The sequence below is a fragment of the Halichoeres trimaculatus genome, unplaced genomic scaffold (genome assembly GCF_033239565.1).
Source record: "Halichoeres trimaculatus isolate MK-OKI-2021-1 unplaced genomic scaffold, fHalTri1.1 fHalTri1_scaffold_9, whole genome shotgun sequence".
In the NCBI taxonomy this organism is placed as follows: domain Eukaryota; kingdom Metazoa; phylum Chordata; class Actinopteri; order Labriformes; family Labridae; genus Halichoeres; species Halichoeres trimaculatus.
In genome coordinates, this window is record NW_027437188.1 from 9,970,158 (window position 1) to 9,983,070 (window position 12,913).

A 12,913-nucleotide genomic window follows, 5' to 3' on the forward strand; every position below is an offset into this window, starting at 1 on the left:
ATCTCTCCGAACTGGTGAATGCCCTTTGTGTTGAATATTCACCAATCCAATGAACAAACAACATCCTACCTAATTTTATTTAAATTAAGTTTATGTTTAGCAGAAAGGTTGCCAGTTCATATAGTGAACTAGTGAAATATAGTTACAAAACTCTACAACCTACAAACATATGGAAAGAAGTGTTACACTGCTGTGCGTCAAGCAATTATCAAAGTAAGTAAAAGTGACTATGTTTCACCATAGATAATTTCACTAAATAAATGAATCATAAAGTGTCCTGTTCTGTTGAAAGGAGTTTGAGACAAAACAATGAGTGTGTGAAACAGTGTTATCTTCAGGACTATTTTCTGGCACTTTGCTAAAGAGCTGGCGTCTAAGATCATGATCCATATCGTGTGAAAGCAACCTGATGATAGGACACCAGATAAGACCAAAGCTCCATTTTAAACTAAATATTTTTTCTTCAAAAAAACAAGATTCAGACTCAGAGTCTTTCTCTCAAGATGAGGGGTCGTCTTACATTTTGGCATGAACAGTAACTGCTGATCAGACGGACCCTGGAGCTGAAACGAGGTCTTGTTCTGATTAATTTGTGTCTTCATAAGAAGTCTCCTCTTTTTCTGGAAGAGTCTGGAGAGCAGGAGTAGTTCGAGTCTATTGTCAGCTGAGACCAGATTTCTGTTATTTTTAGCCCGTCACATGAACAACGGTGTCGCCCTCTTGCCCTTCAACCTCCGCCCTCTACGCTGTTTACTCCGTCAGTCCTCTGGTCGCTTCCTCCAACTTCCTCATCAGCAGTCATTTATCTGAACCACTTTCCTGTTTGGTCGAGCTTGCACGCTGGCTAGGGATCACAGAGATGATGTGGTGTATTTGAGCAGCCTGAGGTTTCTAACAGGAGTGAATGATTCATGCGCAAATTGTTTCTTTTTATTGCTGTTATCAGGTGGAAGCTCTGAGTAAGCTGAAGTCTGTGAACGAGCTAATCAAGCTGGGAACTATCAAGAACGCTCGAAGTAAAACCAAGGAGGCCATGTTGACCAAAGAGGCCATGATGACTTGTCTGAGGCAGAGCGGCTACTCGGAGACTCTGTCAGACCTGCACTCACCTCTGAACCCCAACGTACTGCTGTCAGGCATCAAGTAAGACCACACTGTTCACTCAGAGTTTCACATCAGGTTGACTTTTTCTATGTGAGGTGATAATCCTTCATCGCTCCTCTGTCTTCAGCGTGGAGAAGTGTCGGTACATGGACTCCAAGATGAAGCCGCTCTGGATTGTTTACAACAACAAGCTGCTGGGGGGAGACAGTCTGGGGATCATCTTCAAGAACGGAGACGGTAGGAGGGGTCAGGCGGGAAAAGGGAGGGAGGTTTGAGGTCATGACGACAAATTATTGAAAACACTGAAAACCTTAGAGTAAGCTTTACTGTCTTACATTATTTTAAAACAGGAAACTCAACTCTCTTCTTCCTCTCTTATTTTCTATCCTCAGATCTGAGGCAGGACATGTTGACCCTCCAGATTTTGAGGTTAATGGATCTACTGTGGAAGGAGGCTAATCTGGACCTGAGGTAAAGTTTGTTTATTGTAGGATTTAATTTCCTTAATCTGTTTGAGCTTGGTGTTGTTTGACATTTGTGGATGTGATCATTTTATTGTGCTGAAATCTTTCTTTAATTTCCTGTTCACAACTACTGTAATTTTCTTACCCTCCTCTCTACAGCCTGCCCCTTCAGCGACAATCACAAATTATTATAAACTGATGAAAGTCGGTTAGTCAGTGGGGGAAATACGTTTTGAACGCATCAACTTTTTTCTTATCACATTTATTTCCAAAGCTGTAATTCAAACAAAATTATTTCGAGACATTGGTATTAACTCAAATCATCCACACATGAAAAGAAATCACAACGTTCAGGTCCATAAATAACGATTATGTGGAATTGAGTATGATAACACAAGAAAAAAGTATTAAACACACAGTGGAAAGGCTGTATACTTTGGCGAGAAATGCACACCACCTGAAATCTGTCAGTAATTATTACTTGAACTTCCAATTGGTGCAAACCAACATCAGCTGGGCTAGAGCAAATTGATGGTCCCATAAAAAAGGTTGTTTTTTCACCAAGCAGTTAAATACCACACACCTCATGATGGGTAAAGACAAAGAGCTCTCTGAAGACATTCACAACCTGATTGTTGCTCAGCATCAGAATGGAACTGGTTACAGACTTATATCAAAGCACCTGAATATTCCAATCAGCACCGTTGGGGCCATTATTTGAAAGTGGAAGAAGCACCACCTTACCATCAACAAGCCACGCACAAGAGCTCCTTGCAAGATTTCTGACCAGGGATTCAGAAAGATCACCCTGAAAGTGCTCCAGAAAGACTTGGAGGCAGCAGGTACAATTGTTACAGAGAAAACAATAGGCAATGCACTCCACCGCCATGGCCTCTATAGACGCTCAGCCCGCAAGACTCTATTCCTCAAGAAAAGGCATGTTGAAGCTCATTAAAAGTTTGCTAAACAGCATCTTGACAAGCCTGTAGAATACAGGGAGAATGTTGTCTGGTCAGATGAGACCAAAACTGAACTTTTGGGCTGTCACACTACATACCATGTTTGGAGAAGAAATGGCACTGCACATCACCCAAAAAACACTACACCAACAGTGAAGTTTGGAGGTGGAAGCATCATGGCATGGGGTTGTTTCTCATCTCATGGTGTTGGCAAACTTAATATAACTGATGGAGCAATGAATGGAGCCATGTATGGGGAAATTCTTGATATGAATCTGCTGCCATCCACCAGGATGATGAAGATGAGACGTGGCTGGACCTTCCAGCAGGAAAAAATGGCCTAGTCAATCAGCTGACTTAAATCCAATTGAACATTTGTGGAAAGAGCTAAAGAAAAGGGTTCACCAGAGGGCACCAAAGAATATTCAAGACTTAAAGACAATCTGTGCAGAGGAATGGGCCCAAATCACACCTGAGCAGTGTGGGCGATTAGTTTAAACATACAAGAAGCGTCTGGAAGCTGTCATTGCAAACAAAGGCTTCTCCACAAAGTATCAGATGAGTCTCAGTTAGCATGTTCAATACTTTTTTCCTGTGTTATCACACTTAATTCCACAAAATCATTATTTATGGACCTGAACGTTGTGATTTCTTTTCATCTGTGGATGATTTGAGTTAATACCAATGTCTGGTGGAAATTTTGTTTGAATTGCAGCTTTGGAGATAAATGTGATGAGAAAAAAGTTGACGGGTTCAATACTTATTTCCCCACTGAATATGTGTGTGTGTGTGTGTGTGTCTGGTAGTGGGTGTGTGTTGGTGATCAGACAGTCTATGTCCAGTTTGTTTGTTCCTGCTCTCTGCAGGGAAGGGGAAGCTCTGGTGGGGTTCTGCAAAGAAGAGGACACACTAAATTACCCCATGCTAGCTTGACCTCCAGCTCTTTTACACCCTGTATTTCCACACACACACACATAAACACACACACACAGAATATGTGCATTACATCCTAATCAAATCCACACTTTTGCACTTTAACAAACCTCTCCTCTTCCTTCGTCATACCCGACACATCTGGAGCTGCGCTGTCGTGGGGGTTGTTTTGACAGTTGAGGACGGTGCTTCAGATTACAGAGGACACGGGTTCACAGGTCGAACACAGCAAAGAGACATCATGAATAAAGGGAGGAACAATGTTATGAAAGCATTAAGATGTGGTGGATGTGAGTTTGTCCTGGGATTTCTTCATGCTGCAGAGATCCTTACTCATCAGCCGCCTCTGGCCTTTTTTCTGCTTATATAAACTCGACACTCGCGCTGTTAAGTAACGTATGCCTTCAAGCGTTTGGTCTCCAATAGACCTCTGAAACCCCACATGAGATGTATGCAGACAAAGCTGTTTGATATGAAAATCTTTGGAGCATTATGCTGATGAGACTTGACAGGAGAGTCGGTCTCTGAGGATCTTATGTCCAGGTCACATCGTTCTGCAGCTCGCACGATGAAGACTGGCTGTCCCTGTGAGGAGACAAAACTGTGAATGGAGAAGAGAATAATCATCATCTGTTGTCTCCACATGCCCTCACATAACCACCATATGTTCATCACCATATGTTCCAAGCTGTCCTGTCTTAACACAGTGTAACAATGCGATAGGGTGCAATCTCTGGTAGTTTAATTTCCCAAGAGAGTGCTCAACGAATGAAATATTAAATAAACCAGGGCCTGACCTCTATAGTATACAACAAAGAAGCATTATTACTGACTTTAAAGATGAATGTTGCAAATAGCCCAATAAAAAATGCTGAAATAAAAAATGCTAAATGAACCCAGACAGGTACGTTAAATGTCTGATTCTTCTCACCTCATACAGAATCGTACCGTATGGCTGCCTTGCGACAGGGGACCGAGCAGGACTGATCGAGGTCGTCTCATCTGCAGACACAATTGCAAACATCCAGCTGACCAGCAGCAACGTGGCGGCAGCTGCAGCCTTCAACAAAGACGCTTTGCTCAACTGGCTCAAAGAGAGGAACTCCAGGTATGATCAGGTGTCGTCTGCTGCTCTGAACTCTGGTCACTGGATTACTTTGACTCCAACAACTGTGAGGTGTTCTGAATGATCAGCATTTAATTTTAGTTAAAACAACCAGATTACAAAAAAATACACTAACTGATCTGTAATGTTAAGACAGGTCATGTTGTAGCCTCAGAAAACAATATGCAGGCATCAGGAAACAAAGATTGTGTTGTTATAAAATAAAAATTCATGTTCTAGCTGTTCACATCAGCTCAAATAAATAGTTTTAATCATTTTTCTTTTTTTCTTAAGATCACTAATTTAAATCTCATTGCACGATAAAAGAAAACCCTTTATAGATATGCATGAAAGAAAACTGACATCTTAGCAAGTGTTTGTGTCTTACTTTGTTTTTAAAGTCTTGTGCTAAACACGTTTTCCTGAGAAGTCCAGAAAAATGTCTTATTTCAAGAAATCAAAAGACAAAAATGACACCTGAATCCACCATAAAGACCAAAAAAATCTGATAAAGGGGTAAGAAAAAGTGCTTGTAGGGTTTCTTGAAATAAAAATAATTTGTCAGCAGAAGAAAATGCAAACAAAAAACATTTTCTTATCCCATTTCTAAATTGTTGGACTATTTAAAAGCAACTCAAACATCTTTTTTGATCTTTTAATGTCTTGGATTAAGTCATTTCATTGGACTTATCTGTGAAAGAGGCTGATGTATAGCACTATAACAATGTTTTTTATTGATAATAAGACGTAATTGCTTGGATTTCACTTTTTGCACTGCAAAAAAAAATACAAAGTAAAAAAAATCTAGAGGAAAACTCAATAAATACTTGAAAAAATGAATTCTTCAAAAAATATTTTGCAAGACTTTTCAAATACTTGAAAACGCTGCTGTGTGAGTAGTTTTGGATTTAGTTTTGCAACAACATGACTACAGGCAATGGTTAAACACATTTTTTAGAGGGGAAGAAAAGGTTGCAAAGACAAAAAATGCACACTGTAATGTCTCTGGTCAGTACATCTTATATCCATAAATGTATAAATATGAAAGTCTCTTTTGTTTTTTGTAATTCATATAAATCATGTTAGCATAAGAAAAAATAAAATAGAAAGTATCTAGATCAATAATTCTTTCTAGAAGAACTCCAGGACACAAGTGTGCTCACGTTTTTCTCTTGTACCCACAGTGATGCTCTTGAGCGAGTCATCGAGGAGTTCACTCTGTCGTGTGCAGGCTACTGTGTAGCCACCTATGTCCTGGGTATCGGAGACCGCCACAGTGACAACATCATGGTCCGCAGCACCGGGCAGGTCAGACAGACTGTGATTCATTCGTAGAGATGATACAGCCTCTGTTTCTTTTCTCTTTTTGTCTCAGTGTTTGTCTCTTTTTGTCTCACAGCTTTTCCACATAGACTTCGGTCACATCCTGGGAAACTTCAAGTCGAAGTTTGGCATCAAGAGGGAGCGTGTGCCATTCATCCTCACACACGACTTCATCCACGTCATACAGCAGGGCAAGACGGGATACACTGAGAAATTTGGCAGGTTCGTTCCTCTCACATTTCAAACAGATACAGATATATTCAGACATCAGCAGTCTCACAGGAGGCAGCTTGTTTGGAGCTGCAAATAACAGACAACTGATTGAAATGATAACACAAAACTGAATAAATCAATAAAAAGATGTCAACAACTTTGAAAGCTCACTCACATAATGAGTGACATCACATGGCACACCTCACCACCTTCTGTTTTATCTGTCGGCTGAATGGGACAAACATTATTGGGACATTTCCTCTTAGTTTACGCAGAGCTTCAATTTTTTAAATGTGTAACTGAAGAAACTATACAAACTTAAAAAAGCCTAAATGAAATTGGTTAATTGTGTCATATTTCTTGAAGACAGAAGTTTAAATGTCGTTAAAAGAAGAGAAATTACATTTTAAATATGCAAGAGAAGAACAGCCTTCAGTTCATGACAAAGAGTCTTTGTTTATATTTTCTATTTTATGTTTTCTTAAAGAAGTGATAATGAGGACATGAATGAAGCCTTTAAAATGGTCAAAGAGAGCCTTAAAATCACTGCACAGTTTATGTAAGACAATCACTGCAGTACTGTCTTCTACCAGCAGGAGGCAGTGGAAGCTTAAAAATCCTGCAAGTTTCCCTGCTCAAACAACATGATCTATAGATGATTTGAAGTACAGTTGAGCTCCATTTTTGAAACACATGCATGCACACAAAGTAAAGACAGCAGGCATCAGATTGCTGAAATCCTCAGATGCTTCAGAAATGATGATAATTTCATGTTTTTAAGTCTTTTACAGGACAAATCCTGACATCATGTCCATTAAATTTTGCAGCATTTTTATGAAAGTGACAGTGTTCCTTTTTAAACCACTTAAAGTGCTGATCTGGTGTAGATATATCAAGTGTAGACTGGAGCTCCTCTCTAAAGAGGTAATCCAGCCCAGCTTTCTCCCACCTAAGTGCATCTATACACAAAAAAAAACTTTGTGAGTAGTGTTTATGTTATACTTGTTTGGTTATTTAAAACAGCTGTGTGCTGGTTTAAATCAGATCAGATGTATCACAGCTGAATATATCATCAAAAATCTAATCCATGCATTGTGTGCAGTATCAAAGAAAAGTGTTTACGTACATAAAAAGTTCATGTAACTAAAGAGGAAATGCCCGTGTGTTACAGTAATCTGTGTTTATGACCTACTTACTCTGCACCTCATGGGAGCAAACATGTGGGGGCAAGTCCTGAGTGAAGTCAAACTTGTTCTGTAGCTGGAGCAGAACCCAAATAAACGAATGTTTCTTTAATGTCTGCTCATGAAAACTATACTGTTAACCTTTTGTTTTTAGCATCTTAGCTAGCTGTTAGCTAACATTCTGCCAGCACTGGTCAAGCTAGCTATAGAATCCAACAAATTGATTACTGTTTATTACAATATTTTTCAACTAGACTGTGATTACTTTGTGTGGAAACAATCAGTGTGTGAGTGCCTGTGGATATAGGTTAATGTTGCAGAAAATGCATCCTGCATGAGCTTGACAATAACTCATTCTCAGAGATCAGAGAAAGGGGAAGCCCTGTTGTGGTGCAATCGGTGTCAACAAATGTGGTCTGTGTGGGATCAAAAGGTGGCACTTCTTGTAACAGATCAAAAAAGAACAGTGTCAACACCCCAAGGACAACATGCCCTCAATCAAAACATCACCTGTGGGTGAATCTTTGAGTTTAACCAGAGTTTAAATGGTTAATACAGTTTTTACTGCTCTCAATATAACTTCAGACTAATCTCTAGATTATCTTTCATACATAAAAAGATGATAATGTCCTTGTGAGAGATGAGTTGTGGAAAAAATGAAAACACTGTGACCTTTTTTTTCTGCCTCTCAGTGGTACATGGTTATATCTCGGGTGTCAGTGTTTCTAAACAGCACTCAGGAGAAACTGAACATGCTGACACAAAAGTCAGAATGAGTCACCTTCTCGTTGTCCAAAAGCATGAAAAAAAGTGTCCCTTACTCATTACGAAGCAGCGCTGGTAACCTCATTGAGCCCAGTCATAGATCTGCAGACAGGTTTGATGTGTGTGAGAAATCATTAAGAACAAAGCGAGTGACTCCCACTTCATGTATGTACCCGCTGATCTTCTTTTATCTGTGGAGGAATCAGTGACAACAGTCATTACATAGTTCATAGAGAGCCAGAGAATCATTGTATGCACGTCCCCCAGGTTACAGTGATGCTCTTCAGTAATGATGAGTGTGTGTTATGTGTGTGTTGTAGTTTCCGTCAGTACTGCGAGGAAGCCTATCTGATCCTGAGGAAGAACGGGAACCTCTTCATCACGCTGTTCGCCCTCATGCTGACCGCTGGACTACCAGAGCTCACCTCAGTCAAAGACATCCAGTACTTAAAGGTAAAGCACAAACACACACAACCATGGGGCGTGTGTAAAACCTTAAAGGGTTAATGAGCCATGGTATGAACTGGCCATGTTTTCACCAGGGTGTCAGGAAAAACAGCTAGCAGATGTTTTGGGCTTTTTTTTTTAACCGTAAAAACAATAAATTGGCCAAAATCTTTTTCTAAGATAACAGCCCTTTTCAAAAAGTTGAATAATATCCATCTTAACTGCAGGCTAAAAAGACACGAGCATTTAATTTAGGCCTAGGAGATGGCCTCATTAAGTTTAATGACCATGGATAAGGAGCAGTCACACCAACGTAGCAGAGGATGTAAGGTGAACGGGTAACTCAGACTATAAAACGTAACATAAAACTTAATCGCTTCAGATTTCACATCATGTCAAAATTATTCAGCCAATTAGACTAAGTAAACAGTTTGCTCTGATGTCGGACTTCATGTGGCCTTTTCGGCTTTCCTGTCGGCGTGTCATCTGCTGCATTTCACCCTCTTTTGTCCACTTCTCAGGGAACTTCTGAGCGATTACAAGCGCATTAACAGCGAAGAGAAGACTTCAGTTCACCCATGTTCTTTTGTGCTCATCAGTGAGGAGAAAGCTTTGTCACAACCTGCCTGTTATCTCAGTTTTTAATCATTGGCAGGGTATTTCCCCCGTGAGGTTGGAATGTAAAAACAAAAAAAAAAAAAAACAAATCACACCCTGATTCTCCTCATCATAAAATGGGGATGTACAGATGACCCACTGTTTACGTTCTTACCAAGCAGCAACCTCTGGTTTAAGAATATGAGACAATGCGAAAGTGCTAAAATCTGCTGTTTCTTGAGTGTCCACTTGAGGCTGGCTCCAGCAGTACTAGAAGTCATAAACACACCAAGCCAAAATAACTATTTACTGTTAACAGCCTGGTTCAAAAAACGTCTCCTGCCTGAGTCGCTAATTTCACTATCAGCACACACTGTACAGGGGGTGAATTTTTTTCTAACTCAGCAGCAGTTCAGAAGACATTAAGATCAAGCCTGTCCAATCAGATGCACCGTGACCGACAGGCTCCCTATAGCTGTACGTGAAGCCCCGTCACTTCCAACATGGCCGTGATAGCCGATATGCTTCATTTCCCGTCTCAGAAACAGACGCGTGACGTCAGGGAGACTACGTCCATGTTTTATACAGTCTATGGTTCTTACTGAGCTTTCTGTCTTCTGTTTCTCACACTTATTTAAACAATTCAGATAAAGCCTAAAAAGTATAAAGTCACTGAATATCTGACCATTTGAAACAGTAGGATTGAGAAGACGTGATAATCAGTCTCTCTGATGATACATATTTTCTCCCTATCTCTGAACAGCTTTGTATCATCGTCCTGACTCATGATACAGTTATCAAATCACCAGCACCAAATATAGACACCTGAAATCTAAAATATAAACTATAATGAAGTCTGACTCAGAGTGTCATTACTTAATGACTCCTTGAGGTGGCGTCAGTGACGTCAATCCTGTGTTTTACCTTTGTGGGTCGTTTTATATTTCAATCAGATTCTGTGATGTTATAAGATGATTGTCTTCAAAGACTCTTTGCATCTTGATGTAATTGTTATCCTGAGTTGTTGGATTTTGTATGGCTCTTCAATTTCATCCTGTTCCATATTTCAGTCCTACAAAAAAAGTAGGAGGGGCAGAATAGAGAAATGTAAACATTGTATTGTATTGTGTCTTCACGTTGATGTTATAGCTCTGATGTAACTGAGGAGTTCAACTCCAGAGAGCTAGTTTCACAAACTTTTGCTGTAGGAGGAAAATTTGATCAGTTTGACAAAGAGCTTCTTGGCTTTGATTTTTTTCCCCTTTCTTTTTTGCAAAAATCTGCTCTCTGGTGAAGCATTAAGCGTCTTGTGTCTGGCAGTTACATTTTTAACAATAAATGAATACACATCTTCAGGCTTAAACTTTCTGCACATGTAACAACTACAAATCACCTTCTGAATGTGTGTAAAGTCACAAATGCACGTATATGGGCAGTGATGGTCGAATGGGTTGGATCAGAGGATCAGTTGACTAAGATATCAGGAGGACTTGAGACTTTTTCACAGGGTATTAATCCCTATGTCATGTTGCAATGTGTGTGCAGCAGCCATAGACGTAGTGACATTAAAGAGGGGCTTTTAGTAGGTTTTGTGAGATTTGGTAGTGGAGGGTGTAGGTAGCAAGTGAAAGTTGGTTGCAGTCTGCAGCCTCACCAATAGAGGTCCCTGAAATCCTAGAATCTGTGCCTGCTGCAGGATCCATGTCATCTGTCTTGAAGAAAACTAGTTGAGACTGTATATGTCCTGGTGGTGTTAAACCATCAAACACACTTCAAACATGAGTTGAGACTAATAATGTAGAACTTCTCCATGACCAACTGATATAATGTACATGAACACTACGTCTCTCCTCAGGACTCTCTGGCGCTGGGTAAAACAGACGACGAGGCGCTGAAGCAGTTCCGGCAGAAGTTTGATGAGGCCCTGCGAGAGAGCTGGACAACCAAAGTCAACTGGATGGCCCACAATGTGGCCAAAGACAACCGCTCGTAGAGCAGCTAAGACCCCTCAAAGGTGGGGTCAGGGGCCAAGGGGACACAGGAGATGTACACAAGGGGAAAAAGGTGTGCCAAGGACACAGGGTTAGTGCCACCTGGATTCAAAGAAGGGAATCTTGCAGAAAATCCCAAAGTATGCAGATTCAGCCCCGTGGACTGTACCTGCAGAGGAATCCTACTCCACAAAACAGCCAAGTTAGCCTGCAACCTTATTTTCTGTTTCTCTCCTCACCTTGCACCTTTAGCAGGGAGCCCCCCTGAAAGTCCAGATTTATGGTCGTGTGACATTTCTGAGGAATCGCGGTGGGTAAAATCATTGCAAGTTTTGCACAGGCACAACAACAGATGGAGCACGCAGCCCAAAGGAAGGAGACTGAAGTGCCCGCTCTGCCCACACTAAAGATGAACGTCCCTGAGGAGCGAAAGAGATGACAACAGATATCATTTTCTGGAATGGTTGAACTTTTTAAGAGAGACTTGAACTCTGAGGGGGGACGAGGTCTGACTACACCTCTGAACAGCGGAGATTAGAGAGGGGTGTGACAAGGACAGAACTGAAAAGACAGACTTCTCTGACCCCCCCACGTCTTAAAACAATGTGCACATCGCCCACTGGAAGTGCATCTTAACAGTCTCTCTCCTGCTGCTTCTAAGTGTGCCTCAAAACTGCAGGAAGATTGTATTTTTTAAGACTTTTATTTTTATTTTGCCATGTTAGAATTTATCACAAGATGTCTATGTGCCAGACTACTTTATTAAAAATGATACGTTTGGGAAGTTATTATAAACGAGAAGGATCAATTAGAGAAGAGGGTCCACTGTTTTAATCTCAGCTCATTTTAACCATCCAACACTGGAATTTTATCACACAGACATGGATATAGAGTATTTCAAAAAGTCTTATAACAAAAGACACACTTTATTTTTAGTTTATTTTATTTTTAAATGACAATGTGATTTTTTTTCCCTTAAAGTCTTGAATGAGGCTATTCTTGGAGATATCAGCCTTTAAAAGAACCATCCCACTCATGCTCACAGCCAGGATGCATGAGCTCACTGATGCTTTTAACACGACCGGACCAAACCAGGAGCAGACCTGATGTAATTTAATTGTTCATACTGTTTTTAATTATTTGTGTCTGAATTGAATGTGAAGTACATGACGCTCTCCTTTTAGATGTATTTGTTTTTATACGAGCAGATGTGGGCGGAGTATATGGGCGGAGTCTATGGGCGGAGTCTGTGGGCTGTATGGGCGGGGTCTATCAATAGGGACATTACACTGCGATTCAAAGCTACTTCCTAATTTCCGACACGGTGCTCCTCAGCATCTGCATCTGTGATTCATTTTTGTGCAATATCCGAGTATATGAACCATATCTCATTATATAAACCTGAGGCCCAGGCCGAAGCCTATAATGGTTTTTTCTCTGTCGGTGTTTGTGTGATGCAGCTGTATTTTGCACCACTAGCCTTCAAAAGTCTTAGACACTGGATATTGTCAAATGTACAGGCTTTTATTGTGTTGCTGTTGTTTTTATTTTTCATAGGAGTTTTATTAAAGTTATTTTCCACTGCGCCACATTTCTGCCTGCACTCTGCTTCATTGCCCTGCAAACATGTGGGCCGTGGGACTGCGCCCACTCAGGGCAGCAACCTGAACGTTTTCTGTTGTTGCAGGATTATTGATTCAGAAATATATTTTAAAAGCTTTTGTTGCCTGGAGAGGAGACGGTATGAATGAAAACAGCTTCATTGACAGACTACAAGTAGATTGATAAATACGCTCTACTTTTCATGCAGAGAATTCTGACCAAAATT

General features: G+C 40.5%; 1 protein-coding gene across 1 annotated transcript in view; it reads left to right on the plus strand.

Annotated features, from left to right (window-relative positions):
* Positions 1-12,913, plus strand: part of pik3cb (phosphatidylinositol-4,5-bisphosphate 3-kinase, catalytic subunit beta) — a 91,293-nt gene extending 78,380 nt beyond the window's left edge. The window contains exons 18-25 of the mRNA XM_074679414.1: positions 947-1,143; positions 1,232-1,341; positions 1,497-1,575; positions 4,401-4,568; positions 5,750-5,873; positions 5,965-6,110; positions 8,371-8,503; positions 10,950-12,913. Coding sequence (XP_074535515.1) covers positions 947-1,143; positions 1,232-1,341; positions 1,497-1,575; positions 4,401-4,568; positions 5,750-5,873; positions 5,965-6,110; positions 8,371-8,503; positions 10,950-11,087 — 1,095 coding nt within the window. The 3' untranslated portion in view covers positions 11,088-12,913. The remainder of the gene's footprint in view (positions 1-946; positions 1,144-1,231; positions 1,342-1,496; positions 1,576-4,400; positions 4,569-5,749; positions 5,874-5,964; positions 6,111-8,370; positions 8,504-10,949) is intronic.